We start from the raw sequence: 18,498 nt of genomic DNA, 5'->3' as shown, positions 1-18,498 counted from the left end.
TGGGCGAACGTTGGGTGTGTTTGTGACGTCAAACCAGGAACGACAAGCACTGAACTGATCGCAGATGCCGAGTAAGTCTTGAGCTACTCAGAAACTGCTAAGAAGTGTCTTCGCAATTCTGCTAATCTTTCGTTCGCAATTTTGATAAACTAAGATTCACTCCCCCATCAAAAGTTTGGATTATATGTTAAGTATATACATTTGAGTGTTAAGAAACTTTACAAAGAAAAAAAAGGAAAAAACAAACAAGCTTCATGGCTGGAGGGGTAAGTGCCTTCATGAATAAACAAGATTACAGACAGAGCCGGAGCTACCTGCTCAGCGAGGGGATGCAGTGCAGGGAGGCGCCATCCTGCTCTGCATCCCCGCTGATGCCGGCTGCTGCTGCGCCTGTCACGCTGGTAGCGGAGCTGGCAGCGTGTAGCGCGGCTCTCTCCCCCATCCTTCCCCAGAGAGCTGGGCTCAATACGCGGCCTCAGCCCACACACAACGCTGAGCCAGGCATCATTTTGGGTGCGTGGCCTAATCGCCCCCTTGTGAAAAAAGCCAGAGTCAATTTGTGGGGGGAGTGTGATCACTTCCCCCCCACTACCCGAACAGGCAGAGGCTCAGCAGTTGCAGCAGCTTCACTGCAGCACAGCACACTGCAGCATGTGCTGTGCTGCCAAGATAAGTGCTTATGCTGCTGCCCAGTAAAGAGGGTGGGGGTAGGGAGTGCGGTGGACCAGGGCCCCACTGGGGGTCCATCAGTCCATGGCCCGAGTAATTAATACCCGTTCCCTCCCTCTCGGCATAACTGCTGACATCCTACAGAGCCGCTGCTGCAGGGGTAACGGCGCCTCCGAGAGACATGAAGAGGAGAAGGCAGAGGAGGAGCAGCGCCGGAGTCAGGACCTCCTGCAGGTACTGGGGCAGTGCTGTGGAGGGAATGAGGGATGGGCTCTACCTGGCCGCATAATGTGTATAAAGTGCTCTCCTGTGTGGGTACTACTGTGCAGTGTAATATGACTAACGGAAGCTACTGTGTGGTGTAATGTGAATAACGGATGCTACTGTGCAGCGTAAATGTGAATAACGGACGCTACTGTGAAGTGTAAAGTGACTAATGGACACAACTGTGCGGTGTAATGTGAACGACGGATGCTACTGTGCAGTGTAATGTGAATAACGGATGCTACTGTGCAGTGTAATGTGACTAACGGACGCTACTGTGAGGTGTAAAGTGACTAATGGACACAACTGTGCGGTGTAATGTGAATAACGGATGCTACTGTGCAGTGTAATGTGAATAACGGATGCTACTGTGCAGTGTATTGTGAATAACGGATGCTAATGTGCAGTGTAATGTGAATAACGGATACTACTGTGAGGTGTAAAGTGACTAATGGACACAACTGTGCGGTGTCATGTGAATTGGTACTATTCTGTAGCCCCCATATTTTTGCATGCGCCTACGGCGCGCACTGTCCCTGTGTTGAGAGTGGCGAGCAGCAAAAAATTTTTTTGCCCTGTGCTCCTCAAGGTCTAGAACTTCCCCTGTCACCAGTTTTTAAATATCTTTTTCTTTTCAAATGTACAGTGGGGATCGAAAGTTTGGGCACCCCAGGCAAAAATGCATTTTAATGTGCAAAAAGAAGCCAAGGAAAGATGGGAAAAAATCCGCAAAATGCATCAAATTACAGATTACACATTCTTGTAACATGTCAGAAAAAGTTTGATTTGATTTCCATCATTTACACTATCAAAAGAAACGAAAACAAAAAATGGCGTCTGCAAAAGTTTGGGCACCCTGCAGAGTTAATACCTTGTACTGCCCCTTTGGACAGCTGAGACCTGGCAGTGTCATGGATTGTTCTCAATCATCGTCTGGATAGACCAGGTGATGTCAATCTCAAAGGTTTTAAAAGCCCAGACTCATCTGACCTTGCTCCAACAATCAACACCATGGGTTCCTCTAAGCAGTTGTGTAGAACACTGAAACTGAGAATAGTTGACGCTCACAAAGCAGGAGAAGGCTATAAGAAGATAGCAAAGCGTTATCAGATGCCAATATCCTCTGTTCGGAATGTAATTAAGAAATGGCAGTCATCAGGAACAGTGGAAGTTAAAGCAAGATCTGGAAGACCAAGAAAAATTCAGACAGAACAGCTCGCAGGATTGTGAGAAAAGCAAGTCAAAATCCATGTTTGACTGCACGATCCCTCCAGGAAGATCTGGCAGACACTGCAGGTGTGGTACACTATTCCACTATAAAGAGATACTTGTACAAATATGGTCTTCATGGAAGAGTCATCAGAAGAAAACCTCCTCTACGTCCTCACCACAAAAATCAGCGTTTGAAGTTTGCAAATGAACATATAGACAAGCCTGATGCATTTTGGAATAAAGTTCTGTGGACCGATGAGGTTATAATAGAAATTTTTGGCCGGAATGAGCAAAGGTACGTTTGGAGAAGGAAGGGCACAGAATTTAATGAAAAGAACCTCTGTCCAACTGTTAAGAATGGGGGTGGATCAATCATGCTTTGGGGTTGTATTGCAGCCAGTGGCACAGGGAACATTTCACGAGTAGAAGGAAAAATGGATTCAATAAGATTCCAGCAAATTTTGGACGCTAACGTGATGCCATCTGTGAAAAAGCTGAAGTTAAAGAGAGGCTGGCTTCTACAAATGGATAATGATCCTAAACACACCTCAAAATCCACGGTGGACATCAAGAGGCGTAAACTGAAGGTTTTGCCATGGCCTTCACAATAGCCTGACCTCAACATAATTGAAAATCTATGGATAGACCTTAAAAGAGCAGTGCGTCACAGACAGCCCAGGAATCTCAAAGAACTGGAAGACTTTTGTAAGGAAGAATGGGCGAAGATACCTCAAACAAGAATTGAAAGACTCTTGGCTGGCTACAAAAAGCGTTTACAAGCTGTGATACTTGCCAAGGGGGGCAGTACAAGGTATTAACTCTGCAGGGTGCCCAAACTTTTGCAGACGCCATTTTTTGTTTTCTGTGCTTTTGAAAGTGTAAATGATGGAAATAAAATCATGTTATAAGAATGTCTAATCTGTAATTTGATGCCTTTTGGAGATTTTTCCATTTTTCCTTGGCTTCTTTTTGCACATTAAAAAGAATTTTTGCCTGGGGTGCCCAAACTTTCAATCCCCACTGTAACATGCCCCCAATTCAGTACAGAGGAGGTGGCACTAAAACATACCCTTGCTCCGGGCACCATGGCACCTAGCTACACCTCTGATAAGAGTCACTACTGTGGACATTGTGTATAAGGGATAGTACTGTGTGGCGTAACGTGAATACTATGTGGTGTAATATGAATTGTGGGTACCATTGTGGCCATGCCCCTCCCTTGTGTTACCACACCCCTTTTTGCGATGCGCACTGTTCCTTTTTTAAGGATGGGAGGGCGCCAATTTATCATTTGCAGAGGGGGGGGGGGGGGGCGCCAAACACTCTAGCACCGGCCCTGCTTACAGTCTTTGGGTGCATCTGTTTCATAAGGAGTAACTATTAACTAAAGTGATCCTGTGTTGCTTAAACAATATTATCCAGTGCTACAGAAAATGTTTGTTTTCCCATAGATAGGGGAAGGGTCACTTTACAACCTATCACCCCCTACTGGCCTGAAACTGAAGGGGGTTGGCCCCATACTGTGTAAAAAAAAGGCATCCCCACATTTAGAGGCCGATGTACAGTACTAAGTCTTGGAGATAAAGTAGAGAGAGAGAGAAACTTCCAGCCAATCAACTCCTGTCATTTTTCAAATACAGCCTGTAACACAGCCGTTACTAGTGGATTGGCTGGTATTTTGACACATTCTTCTTTTTCTCTCTCCAAGGATTAGTACAACTCCCCCTGAAGGCGGTAGGTTAGCATAATTTTCAAGTGGACTTTTTTTGTTATGAAAACATATACATTAAATGAGATTAAGCAGACTGCAATTTTATGAAAAGTGAATTAATGCCAAATCAAGAAATTACTTGTATTTGCTTTTGTCTCACATTTTTTAAAGTTACAGAAAAATCAAAACACTTTTTTTGGCAATTTTGGTTAAATATTATTTGACATGTTCGACTAAGCCAAAGTAGAAGGCATATTTTGTGGCTTTTGCAAAACGGAATCAGTGATATCAATGTTGGAAATAGTGCAAACATCGAAAAATGGCCTCAGCACAGGGATGACAATATCCTCAGCAGCAAAGAGATTAAAGTAATGTCATGGACCTACCTCTTTAAATGAGTATTATATGGCTGCCATTGTTGGCATGTACCATATTACTACATACTGTAATTGCAGGCATAAACCATTAGAAAAGGTAAGACTTTCATACTTCAGTATTGTGATCTTCTTTATTGATAACTATGCTGCACCTACTATTGGAAGAATGGAGGATAAGCAAAAAGACAGCAATACATTCATAATTAGGTGCCTGCTGTTACTTGTAGTTCTATAAAAGCTCATGGGTACAAGGGTGTCTTGTGGGGAAAAATACAAACTGAAGACCCTACATGCTATAAATGTTCGCATTATTTTTGCCACTTCTCAAATTCATAACTAACAATTCTGTGGTTTAGAACACATTTTGAGTATACTAGTGCTATGGAACTATAAGTCACAACATGCCTATAGTTCTCCAAATCAGGGGAAGGGATTTTCTATATATGAGCCCCAGCATGTAGCAGGTAAACTGACGAGTAGCGGATCTTGCCACGGGCAAGCAGGACTTTTGCCCGGGGCGCCGCCTTCCGGAGGGCGCCGGCGCCATCCAGAGGGCGCCGCACATGGCAAGATCCGCTGCTGCTGTGCCCCCCGCTGCCCGCTCTGTCCCGCTGCCCGCTGTGAAGGGAAACTAGACGCGTAGAGGACCTTTTGCTGTGCGGAGCGCGATGACGTCATCGCGCACCGCACATTATTTCAGCGGCGCTACTACTGTACAGGGGGCATAACTGACCACGCCCCCTGTATGAAGCCACGCCCCTGTTGCCGCCCGGGGCGCAAAAAGTCCCTGAACCGGCCCTGAAACTGACCTAAATATTTAAAAACACAGTTTTTTTAAACTAGATAAATAAGCTTTTTATTGTATTTTTATTTGTTTGGACATACTTCTAAAAAGGTTTCCATGGTTTATTGTTCAAAACATGAATCATAATAGGATCTCTGGTGGTTGTATAATATTTTGTCAGGATACATTGTGTGAAATTGTGTATATTGAAAGGAAACCTGCTGTTTGTGTGGCTACACATCCTCTTGTTCTCCTTTGGACTAAACGCTGAGACGAACCATTATCCCTGCAGCTTCTCTACCTCAACGGTTTGCCACTTCTTATTGCATTACAAACTAAAACTAGCTGCATCATTGTTAATTAGCTCATAGTTAAACCAAAGTAATTAGGTCATGAAAGGAAGAGATCACCAATGAATACCTCAATATTGTGCAGAAACAAAACTAGATCTGCACAAAGTGACTTGATTAATAAACTATAAAGTATAGAACAGTCACAAACATTTTACATACCAGAAGCTGCCATACCTTTGAAACCACAAAACACTCTATTTTAGTGTTCCATGAGAATTGTGCACAATAAAGATAATTGTACTGTATAGTATAATTTGTGTTTGTTTTTTTCTACTTTGTGAGTTTTGCAAGATTACCATGCTGCATGATATTTTTATTTTATTAACGCTGAAGTTACTGTTTGAGTATATATATATCTGTCTACACACACACCCTATTTTCATCTTTAATATATGCAGTATTCTTGCAGTTTTAAAAATCATCATAACAGTGCATGAGTGTTAGTAATGAATACTATTTTAATCATGAATGAATGAATGAATGAATGAATGAATGTATTATAAGAACATTTTTCTGTATGTCTATATAAAATTCTATTTCAGCACCAAGAACTTGTTTAAGAATTGTATTGAGTATTAAAGATCAACAAATCTTTCAGACAAAGAAAAGGGTTGCATTCTCAATCTTTACCTTTCTACAATCCCAAACCTTGTTAAGTGCCCATAGGCCAAAATAAAATTATCTCAAACCAGAGAATAGAGAAATTGAGAATTCAAAATGTCAAATTTTTAGTTTTAGGATTCTTTCTACAGCGGAACAATTGCTAGCTTTCGCTTCAAAATTTATTGGCGCAGCGGTTAACTATCTTGAAATAGCTTTGGAAACACTTGAATTGTGGCCTAAGGCAACAGACTGACTTCACTTCATTTCACAATTGTGTGGAACAATAGCTGCTGCCGACGTGGTTTCCTAAACAGGGCAGGGGCAACATTGAACTGAAATTGCACAGAATGAATCAATGGCTTTTGCCCTAAGGACAGAGATGCAGACACATTATACTAGCAAATGTATATAGAGGCTTCCATTTGTGAATTGTACAGTAGCTGGCAACTGAAATATTTATATGGTATATCCCACTAGTGCAGGACAGAGCAATCCTCTCATTGGATCTGCATCAGTGAACATTATAAAATATGCATAAATTTTTGCAGCTCAGAAAAATAAGCCGGACTGGTTGCTTTCAAACAGATCAGAAATTTTTCTGGTAAAGTCACCTATATCCTAAGCTTTTTAACAGTAACAAACTGAAATGTTTGCTTTGTATCAGTGTAAAACAATAGTACTAGCATGGCTGGGAAGAAAAAAAATAACATACCAAGTAAGATAAAGAGAACTAGATTTACGGTGAGACTCAAAACAGGAAAATAAATAACACTATCTTAATTGGCACCACATTGTACACATACTGTAGCATAACGTTTGGTGCCAGGGTAATTTAATACAGCACAGCAGAATAACAGACTTCATAAAAAAGATCAAATTGCTCTCACAAAGCAATCAGCAGCTTCACATCTCTGTAATGTCCATTTCAGGATGTTTGCCAGTAAATGTACTTATGGTATTGATGTCCATCAGAGTCTTGTATCCGTTTATTCATGGTGTTGAGGGATCAAAATCTGAAAGGTACCCATACACTACTGCGATTTTGTTCGATTTCATCAGATTCCGACGTTATGGGTCGATAAATCGGATGAACACAGGCAAGTTACATGTGCTTTACTTCCGATCCGATGCGTGGTCCCGTGAGCATCGGATCAGAGCCCCTAGATCGTCAGTACTGCACTAAAGACATCTCGGATCCCGCAGGCATGGCTGGGATCGCATACGATACATTGTATGCAAAAGGAAAAAAGTGTATTAGTACCTTTGAAGTGACCTACAAACACAAAAAACTATACTAGTTTCATGTATAAGTGTCAAATATAGGATGAGATACATAAAAAAAGATGACTAGCTGTAACTATCATAGGTTCAGCAAGTCAGCAGGATACAATAAACTGCTGCTGTCCATGGTGCTGAAAGCTTCAGTACAGTACAGGCATCCCCAGCACAGTACAGTTAATCAGTCTCATGCACCGTTCTGCAATCCAGTAATCAGAATTCCTATCCTCAAAAAGACCACCCAATATAAAATACAGGTAGCATTAATATAATAGAATATTATCGTGTCACATGGATATTCGGGCTTTAGTTGGTTTTAGGATACATTACGTATGTGAATGTTTACGTCACACAAACTGCAACGGACTTCATTACAGAGAACAATCATTTTTGTTTTGAACAGTCGTAAACTAAAAACAAATCTGTCAATAGATACATGAAATAAGTCTAGTACAAATCACAGTAAAACCATATTATCCTATTGGTACAGTATACTGTATCAGAGCAACTGTATGTACAAAAAAAGCCTACACAATCCCGTACAACCCCCCCCCCCCCCCCCCACTAATTTGTACAAGCATATTTCTCACCATCATACCTCCATGGATCTGAAAAATGTGCTGATGTTTGAAAAGGAAAGATATCTGTTAAGAATGTTAAAAAAAATCTGCCAACTGCGCCACATGTGTACTTTATTAGGCGTCTTCCGGTTCTGCAGTGTACTGTTTATCCTTTAAGCAGTCATGTGTATGTAACATCTTGTGACAGCTGCAAATCCCAAAGCAAGAGTACGTGTGCATAAGGAAGGGATCAAGCATTTAAGGTACAACGGCACTGCCGCACCCAACCTAACTTACAATGGGTGCAAAATATGTTGTTTCTTCTTGATGGAATTCAAATAAATTTCATTTGCAAAATATATTGGTTTTACATATAAATTTGTTGAACTTTGACCACAATGGAGATGTCCAGTATAATAGTATTGCAGAGCTTTGCCAGTGTGACGGCAGCAGGGTGAAACTGCACTGCTGATTAAGAATGACATCCTATAAGGAGAGTTTTGTTTACAGCAAAGGACCACAACAGTTCAGAAGGAAGAGAAGTGTCGGGAGCTTAGAGGTGCACACAGCACAGAGAAGGAAATACTTATCTTCCCCAAATCAATTGATAAATCCCTGTCAAAGAACAAATGTAAGAATGCTCTGCCCTGTCTAATCATCGTTTACACTGGGCTTAGAGAAATATTTGCCATAGCACACATTGAAAACACTGTCTACTGAAGGTAATTACGACAATTTTGCAGAGTCAAAAGTATTACATTATTTTTAAAGGGACATGATTATTACTAGCATTCTAGAATTAGTTTTGCATACATTCTGTCTGGCTTTATATTTCTCTTATAGTCAAAGAAAATGCTCTCGGTATGGTAGACTAACCCAATTTATGACAGTTACACAACTAAGACAGTAAATATCACAGTAAAGGCCTACACACACTAGAAGACTTGAAAGATGAACAATTTGGAAGATGAGCGATTTCCCTTGAACTCCATGACAGACTATATTGAGTGTACACATTGAGCAAATTTACAAACAATCAGAACGACGATCGATCTGCTCTGCTGGGATTGAGCTGCATGCATGGACTACTGATGACCCGCTTCAAATAAGCCTGGATGCATCTTAACACTGCAAAATTCCATAAACTGCTGTGGTCCAACATATGATTGTAGTTGTGTGAGTCAATGTTTCTATCAAAATAGTTATAAAGTTTAGCATATATTTAATTGATAAAAAAAAACATAGGAGGAACAAGTAGATAACACGAAAAGTGCTATATGATGAATATTTTGGAATATTGGAGCCATTAAATTGCATTTTATCATACTCCCATTATGCTGATTTTCCTAGGTACTTGAGTTAATAGTTATAAGATCTAACTTTTGATTACCTTCCATCTGCATATGCACCACAGTCGTTAATCAAGAGACAGACACAGTCTTAACTGCTATTGCTTAACATCAGGCTGCACCCACTTTCTGAGTATGCACAGTAACAAAAGTCCCAACCAGCATCAGAGTTCATATTTTATAAAACAACTGTATATTCATTTAATGACAAACACTAAACAAACAACTTCTTTTAAAATGTATGTGTAAGTCAGGGAGATGAAATGCAAATAGTACGTGGAACCTCTTCTAAATTATGCTTTTGTGAAAGCCAATGCAAACGTTCCATAAATCGTATTTTTATCATTGTGACTGCATTTGACAACTATAGAAGAGCACCTCTGAACTCTGGGTTCAAATATACAGACTATGGTGGGGAATTCCATTAAACCCGATAATTTACCGCGTGTAAAAAACGGTGGTAGCCTCAGGCTTTAACTCCCAGGGCTATTCAATTAGAGACTCTCTCACCCGGTAAAGTAACTGTTACTAGGCGTCAACACACAGAATCCAGGATAAGTTCCCAGACCTATGTGTTAACATGGCCATGGCACCCAAAAACAGGCCATTTATTGGCAATGTATTTGTAAATCTTCTCAGGCTCAAAAAAAGAAATGAAAATAAATTCCCATTAACTCCATCCGGCACGCTGCCTTCGGGGCTAATTGAAAGGCTTGGGCGATCAATTAGGCCACTGTAAATCAATACGGCAAACTGTACCTACCTCCGTTGATTCCCAAACAAATCCTTGATAAAAGCAATTTTTTTGGAATCCAGCAGCAAAAACAAACGCCCATTTTTCACACTATATTGGGGCTAATAGAATTCCCCCCATAATGTTAGTGTTACCAATACTCTGCTTTGAATGACTCACAGCGAGTGTAATACTTTCATAATATTTTGGTCACTACTATCAAGTTGAACTCTATATGGAAGCAAAGGATATTACAACAGTTATTAAAATGAAACAAGTCTAGATTATTCTTTACAAAGTCTGGCTACTCAGAGCTAAAAGAACCGTTATCATTTACAATTATCAAAGTCATTACACTATGAATTAATAGCACAATAGAGCTAAAAATACCACAGCATATAAATCCAGCTACCACATACTTGCTTAATATGCATGAGACACCTTCATTAAAATACAGTTAAAAGCTAACAGACACTTTTTTTATGATTATCCTCCCCAAAGCGCCTGTCTTTAATGCATTCCCCAACTAGGCTCATCAGGGAGCCATCATGCTCAGCTATCAGCATTTCTCATTTTTTGCCTCTTAAAATATAAGCAGAGTCCTGCATTAGGGTATGCGGTTAATCAAGTTACATTTCCTTACTGACCCCCCCTTCCTTTCATCTTCTCCTTCAGCAGACAGAATTCAGCACTAAAAAGTATGTTGGTATTTCAATAAGCAGAAATGTGCTTGATTTGGTTTGGCATTATAACACTGAATGTTACAATATTTTTCCCTTAAAACAAACATTTCTTACATCTAAAAATCTAACAATAAACCCGATCATCATCAATAAAGACCTAAAATTCTATTCTGGCCAAATGTTTAATAAAATATTTGTGCCATCTTACAGTGAAACAAGGGTTTAATAAGACTTCAAAATGATAACTATTTACAACATGTTAATGGCATATAATATTTTATGCTACTTTAGTCACCGCATGGTGCTTTGCTATTATGGTACTTACGTTGCTAAAGGAAGCAGTACATTACAGAACCATGCAGTGAATAAACATTATTACATCGTCTCAACTTTCTCTTTGCTACTGTCTAGGCAACTAAGTAGCTACTCCACATTAGACAAAATAGTAGGCTGGCTCCTTCAAACAACATGAATCCATGACAAAAAGCTAGGCAGATCACCATGAAATCAGCCTGTTAGTAGACCCAGTAGGATTAGGATATACTGGTACGTGCTTTACAAAGTAGATGGAAAAATAAAATTCTTGTGGCGCAAATCTTGATAGTTTCTGTACCCCAATGCTGGAATGGCATTAGACAGGATCTGTTTAGGATCCTGGCAGTCCAAAAACGGATGCCAGAATCCAGACACTGCTCGGAATGCCGGCGCCAGCATCCCAAATGAGTTCCCAATGCAGAAAGGGATGGAAGAGTTAGGGTTAGGCTGCGGGGAAAAGGTTAGGGTTAAGCTACGGGTAGGGAGGGTTAGGTTTAGGCTTCCATAGAGTGAGTGTAGAACCTTGCAAGCCCGCAAAGGGGCTTCGTTGCACTCTCCCCCCTGCCGGCATTCTGGCAGCTGGGATCCCGGCATTAGTATGCTGACTGCTGGGATCCTGGCAGCCGGGATACTATACCCAACACCTTGTGGAGTACAGTATAACAAATAACTATCACCTGGTGGTTAAAGTAAGGTCTATAACACTTTAGATAGCATGTACATATAATATAAGAGGTGCTAGAATGTAATCTCTAAAACAATAATGACATGCAATATCCCCCCCCCCACACACACACACACACTACCCCTACAAACCCTCCTGGAGGATACCATTAAGGGGGGAATTCAATTAGCCATGTTTTCTCAAGGCAAATTGATTCCACCTGACTATTCAAATAACCCCGATAAGCCAGCGAAAGCCTCAGACAGGAGAAACAAATCACAGAAAACAGCCCCGTTTTCGGAACCGTGCCTTTCGTAACACTGCAATTTACTTATATTTAAAATTAGGGTGTACAGTCCAGCCCCTATTCACTTAAGATCTATATATATGAAATACTAAATGGTCCATTTGCTCAACGTTCTAGTACAAAAAGAAAAACCAAAAATTTCTGCCCCAGGATTTTAATAATTGAAATTAGCTTTGTGTTTCAGCTAAAAGAAGCAGTAATTACTTTATGGCCAAGGATAATTGTTTTGATGCAATGTGACCATTCGGGGTATGTTCATTAATGAAAATTCCATTGTTGCCAGAATGAAGGATCAATGAATAATTTGCATTCTACAGAACCAATCTGAGAATAATAAGCCTTTAGGCCAACAAGTTGTTGAACTCGGACAGCTGGCACTTCCTGCACACAGAGGACATCTCTGCACAAGGGGAAGAACAGATAGCCTGGCATATAACATGGATGTCCACATTACGCAGCTATAACAACTCTACGCACTTGCTGTATTTACATGTAACAAAGCTTTACCACTGTATTAGTAGAAGCTGACTGCCCCCCAAGTCTACTACATGGTCCTACAAGGTTCAGCTAGTGTGACATTAGGAATATTAATTATACCATAATAAGCAGTGTTATCAGTCCCCTGTAGACAAAATAAAAATAAGCATCTTAATAGAGGAGCTGCACTGAGATAGTAAAAAAGGCCGCCACAATGGGAGTAAGCATGGTTCCCGATTATGGGACCCCTTACTTGCCAGCAGGTACTCCATCCGCTGGTAATCCAGGCCTCCCAGATAGTGCAACAACATACCCCACAACTTATGAACAGTGCTTCAGCATATGCAATGCATGTCTAACACACACTTGCCCCACAATACCAGGCCCCATCAGCTTTCCCAGCAGCGCTGCTAGCACTACCCCATATTCAACAGGTTAGACATGTAAGGGCTTATGCACATGAGTGGAAGTTTCGTCCATTATTGTGTGATTACTTGGATGTAGATTTTCCACCATGCAACAACCTTTTATTATCTATCACATAATGACAGAACAGCAGAATACTGCAGCCATGAACATTTGATTTATTGCAACACACTTAACAGGTCATTTACTTGATGAGAATGATGCTCATATGCACAAACCCTAGACATATATGTCATTCCCTTCCCATATCTACTGAGGATTTAATTTATCCTGTGCTGGCACCTACTCATCTGGGCATTTTGTAATTTATACTTGCAAACACTGATTAATCGATTAAGGACAATGAAAAAATAAAATTGTAACAACCACTCTAGAAACTATACATATATTCAAAATTTCTAACAAATAAAAAATACTATCGCAAAGGAAAAAGTTAATATAGTGGCACACTCTTAAGAGGTAATGTAAGGAAAATAATGAATAATGGTCATATGACACCCACAGATCCCATCATGCTTGGTATACTAGAGAACATATTGAATTGCTACACAGTTTGGAACAAAGAATACACAATGGCAAACATCTATGAAATCTGTTATACAGGTAGATGTTAAGAGAGTCTGTAACCCATAATAACCAGTTAGATTACAAATGAAAAAATTTAGTAGTACACTTTAAAGACAAATAAGTTTCATTGGTTGCTATGGGTTACAGCAGTTACACGTGTAACACATTTTGCGACCTTCAGCTATTATGCCACAAATCATTTGCCTCGTATGGTAGCAATTCAGTGTTCAACTATATTTTGGACAAAACAGGAGCATCTCTACTTTCATCCACAATGAACCAACATACTGTATACCTATGTCATATTAATACTGTGAAGGACACCTCTAGGAGTAGTTTTGTCTGTGATCCAAAAGAAAAAAAACCCTGCAGGCCACATTACATATTGTCATTAGCTTCAGTAAATTGGAGGTTTGAAATGTGTCAGTACAAAACAGCTTGGGTGTGAATTTCTATTATTTTAATTTGGCTGAATAACACGTGACTTCGCTTTCCAAACGATTTCCCTTCTGAACACAAAGAAATCTGTGTAAAATAATTAAGAAGTACTGCATGCTCTGATCATGTCTTTTCCAGCACATCAGGAGCATAATCAAACATAGATATCATGAATACTAGTGTATGAAGAATGCCATTTCCACTACACCAGTTCTTTACTAGTCTTTTTCTAGCTATTAAAAATGCCTGTAGTAAGACTTTGCAGGAGTAAAAGGCAGATTTCTGTACTGATGAATGAATAGGCCAGGCACTGCTGTCTCATACATAGACAAGACAAACGGGGAACTATCTGATGAAGACTGCAGAATTCTCCGCACAACATGCAGTAGCTAAGTATAGCACACATGCTGATCCCAGGGCACCCATCACTGTAGTAAGAGCATGTTGCAGTGGTTACAGGCTTGATCAGCCCTCAGTGGGGAACATTAAAACAAACAGACACATAATCAGATGATTATTGCTGTGATATGTATAGGAAGACTGTGTATAGACATATCTACACTTTGTCTACTTCTCCACCAGAACCACACCCATGTGTTAGACAAGAGCAATAAGATGTGAGAAGAACTCAACAAGCTGGAGATGAGTCTCTCCATGCAGCCTGCTGAGGCAGAGCCTCTAAAGATTAATGGGGATCCATCCTAGGATTTAACATTTACTTGTGTCCCAAGTACATAAAAAGGAACCTTTTAATTTTAACGGCGGAAAGAAGAAAAAAAAAAGGAAAAAAATTAATGGATTTGTTTTATTTTCTTAAACACTTCACTTGTTACTTGAACAATGTCTGCAGAACTGATGGCACAAGAACACAATTAAAGATAAAAGCTCTTTCGGAAGCAAACGCTGGACCAGCGATAGGATAAGAATTGCATATGAAATCAGTGCAAACACAACGTCTGTGTCTTCAATAATGGCAGAAGATTACTATACTAAGTAATTAAAGAGGGACACATTAATTTGGGCTATTATTTGGGATCCCCCGACAGCCAAAGCAAGCTATTGAAATCATAAGCCAGAGTTCAAATACAAGTGGAGTGGGTCTTTTATAGCAATCCTGATACCTAAAATACAATAATGAAGCACATCAATAAGTAGCACTACAAAGGAATGTTCACTGAATATGAAGAGTACAAAGCTATAGGGTGGAGTAAAGATGTGTGGACGGTAGCCCTGCCATCCATCTGCTCACCACACCCTACAGAATGCCTTGACTGAAAATTGTCCTCTGCAAGGAACTCTTGAAATAAATTATTTCCACCACTAAGCGCTTTGCAGGGCAAAGGCTAATGAAGGGGACAACTGCTGCTTTCATTATAATAATGCATCTGGTTATTAAAGGTTTAGCTGATTAGCATCCCCAGACCCTTCTTGTAAGCCAATCTTTACTAGCAGCTGAGGACATCATAGCAAACCTTTCATTTCCCTCCATGACAGACTCTATATAAGAGCTTGTAATTATTAAACTTTGCTATTCATATCTCTCAAGGTCAGAAAGACGTCCATTTTTTGGCTGTATTATAAATAGGAAGTACCAAAGCTTTAGGATCCTGCCAACCTATTGTACAGTACACAAGAGGAAGAACCAACCATAGCAGCATGCCTTCCTGGCTAAATAAGGGAGCCAATACATGTGTGAAGCAAGCATGAATAGGTACACCTGCTGAGAGAGCACACTCCTTCCATCATACTACCCAGGGCACACTCTGATGAAAGAAACACAAAGCCTTTCAGTTTCCCATAGTAACAGTCAGGTTTCTCTCTACCTACTGATCTGACAGACATCCATGACTTGCGATTTTACATACTTACTGTTAACCCCATCTGTACCGCTCTATGAATAAAGCCCAACAAAAGGAGCTCGACACAACCCTCAAGTCCAAAGTCTTCTGGCAAATGCACAACTACATAATGTCAATATGTGTAAAATAGTTTACACAAACAAATGGCGCCTTATAAAGTTGTTACTGATGTAGATTAATGCAGATTTGCATTACTGTTCACAACTACAGGTTGTACTACTCATTTATTACGATATGCTCAAGTCTAGTTGGGACAGACCAAAAATCTCAGTCGTAATATCCCCAGCAATAAATAATCTCCTGTTTATTGGAAAAAAACCAGATTCTGGGATTTAATTTATTGTGCAAATAGGAGTCCAACTGCTCTAGCTCCAATGTGACATGGACTGCAGGCCTATCACTAACTCTAGGGAGAAGATCCATGTATGCAAGAATTAGGTCTCTCTCACATGCAGTGAGAAATGATCAGAATGCAGCAGAGGCAGGGAAGCCAGCCAGGCCAAATGGTGATAACGAACAACTAGCTGCAATTAAAACATCTAAAATCCCCACATCTCTAATCCCTCTAGATAAATTGGATAGTGCATTTGAAAGCCTCTTATGGGTGCTACCGTCTGACCAAAGCAAAGCATTCAAGTTCCTGCAGTACAAGACAAATGATTGGCATAGTTCCTCACTGTTATTCTAATGAAACCTGCAGAAATATTCTCAGCTATGCTCTCCCTTACTGCAAACTATTAAGAGTGTGACGTCTCTATCATAATATAGGAATACTGTCATAAGGATAAGCATGATCAGTGTATGTAGGAAGCAGTGGGCATAGTGGCTCTTGCAGTGATGAGCATTATCAGTGTATGTAGGGAGCAGAGAGCTGAGTGGCTTTCAGTGATTAGCATTAGTAGTGTATGTAGGGAGCGGCGGGCACAAAGCGTAGGGTGCGGGGGAAACAGTGGCCCTGGCAGTGATGAGCAATAGCGGTGCATGAAGGGAGTAGGGGGACTCAGTGGGGTGGCACAGGATCTCAGGCATTAACAGTGTGTGTAGAGAGCAGAGGGGATAGTATATATGGAGAGGGCACTGGGACTCAGGCAGCATTAGCAGTGTGTGTAGGGAGCAGGGGGCACAGTATACATGCTGTGGGCACAGGGGCTCAGGCAGCGTTAGTGTGTGTAGGGAGCACAGTATATATGCAGAGGGCACAGGATCTCAGGCAGCGTTAGTGTATGTAGGGAGCACAGTATATATGCAGAGGGCACAGGATCTCAGGCAGCGTTAGCAGTGTGTGTAGGGAGCAGGGGGCACAGTATAATTGCAGAGGGCATTGGGGCTTAGGCAGCATTAGCAATGTGTGTAGGGAGCAGGGGCACAGTATATATGCAGAGGGCACAGGGGCTCAGGCAGCATTAGCAATGTATGTAGGGGGCACAGTATATATGCAGAGGGCACTGGGGCTCAGGCAGCGATAGCAGTGTATGTAGGGAGCAGGGGGCACAGTATATATGCAGAGGGTACTGGGGCTCTGGCAGCATTAGCAGTGTGTATATGGTGCAGGGGGATACAGTGGTTGCGGCTGTGCACGGTGTTGCCAAGGCGATGACAGAGCCTGCAGAGTGCAGAGGAATGCAGCACACACTCACCTTCTGTTGCATAGCTGTGATCACGCAGGAAACTATTGTTAATTTTGCGGGTATCAATGTCCTCCTCCATTTACAGCCCGTTTACTTTTCTGAAGGGTAAAAGGAAAAACACAAGTATCCATGATCCCTATAGCAAGCCTCTAGCAGAGGAGGAGAGGGAGCTGCCTCGAGCACGCCATGGCACTGCCCGTCGGTATGAGAGGAGGGTTATTATGTAAAGGTGGTATAGAGAGAGGATGATGCAGGGGAGGCTGCCAGGGAATCTGCAACACTCCTAGCACATGCTGATCCTCCCAGCACAGGCCCAACAGGTCACCGCACCCACAGCTCCGAGCGGCTCTCCTCTTCAGAGCTTGCAGTGCACGGGAGATCACCTAGTAGTAGCAGCACTGCTGCAGAGCCTGTTCTGCCAGGGAGTTTTGCTGCTGCTGCTGGATTTAGATGAGCCGCTGCGTCTGCAGTTTCCTTGCTGCTCAGTCTCTGGGACGTGATCAGATCCCTCTGCCTGTAGCTGCACCATATACCAGGTCACCAGATGAGCTAGACGTGTTGCAGAATCTCTTCGGTCTGAGCTGTGCCTGCTGCTGCTGCAGGGTGGGAGGAGATGACTGTGCCACAATGACGGCTGGGGGGATTGCATCACACACGACTGAGATGTAATCACTGGGCGACCTCTGACTACAGAGAGAGGATGCTCTGTAATTGGAGGGGAAGAGTAGACATCTTTCTAGAAAGGTGGTGGGGTGGGGGTATTTCAGACTGCATGTCTTGTCCTCCTTCCTGGTGAACTTTAGAGGGGCCCAAATGGAACAGAGCAGCCCGAAGACACTGAGAGGAGCCTTTACGAGATACGTTGTTTGTATTTTAATTCTATGTGCATGCCTTCTGCTATGGTTCTTCTCTCTCTATTCTTTGTTCTTTCCTGTTTGTCTTTGATCTCTCCCTACTGCTTCTCACCCTGTGCTGCAGGTTTCCCCCTAAGGCCACATTGTGCATCCCCCTCCCTCCTCCTTAGTGTTTCCTCTATTTGCTTAGTGGAGTGGAGTGAATGAGAAGTTTAGCACTGTCCACTAGTATAGTAAGGAAACGAATGTCCTTCTCTGTACACTCTCCTTATAGTTAGGGATTGTTGTTACTTCTAGAGATGCTAACTGGCAAATAGGATATTTAAAAGCTTAATACAATAGTCACTCCTTCCTTAAGTGTGGCATTGAGGAGGCACTGTGCTCTGC

The 18,498-nt window shown here is 41.5% G+C and overlaps 1 protein-coding gene across 4 annotated transcripts in view; it reads right to left on the bottom strand.

Moving 5' to 3' along the window:
• Nucleotides 1-18,498, bottom strand: part of PPP2R2B (protein phosphatase 2 regulatory subunit Bbeta) — a 521,527-nt gene that overhangs the window by 241,616 nt on the left and 261,413 nt on the right. The window contains exon 1 of one of the 4 annotated variants that reach the window (XM_063928102.1): nucleotides 17,267-18,230. The exons of the other annotated variants lie outside the window; for them this stretch is intronic. Within the exon in view, the coding sequence (XP_063784172.1) occupies nucleotides 17,267-17,336 (70 nt within the window). The 5' untranslated portion in view covers nucleotides 17,337-18,230. Of the gene's footprint in view, nucleotides 1-17,266; nucleotides 18,231-18,498 lie in introns of those variants that run through there. 4 annotated transcript variants of the gene reach the window in all.

The sequence above is a fragment of the Pseudophryne corroboree genome, chromosome 6 (genome assembly GCF_028390025.1).
Source record: "Pseudophryne corroboree isolate aPseCor3 chromosome 6, aPseCor3.hap2, whole genome shotgun sequence".
Taxonomy (NCBI): Eukaryota; Metazoa; Chordata; class Amphibia; order Anura; family Myobatrachidae; genus Pseudophryne; species Pseudophryne corroboree.
Note: the sequence above shows the minus strand (reverse complement) of the source record. Positions and strands in the feature narration are given on the sequence as shown.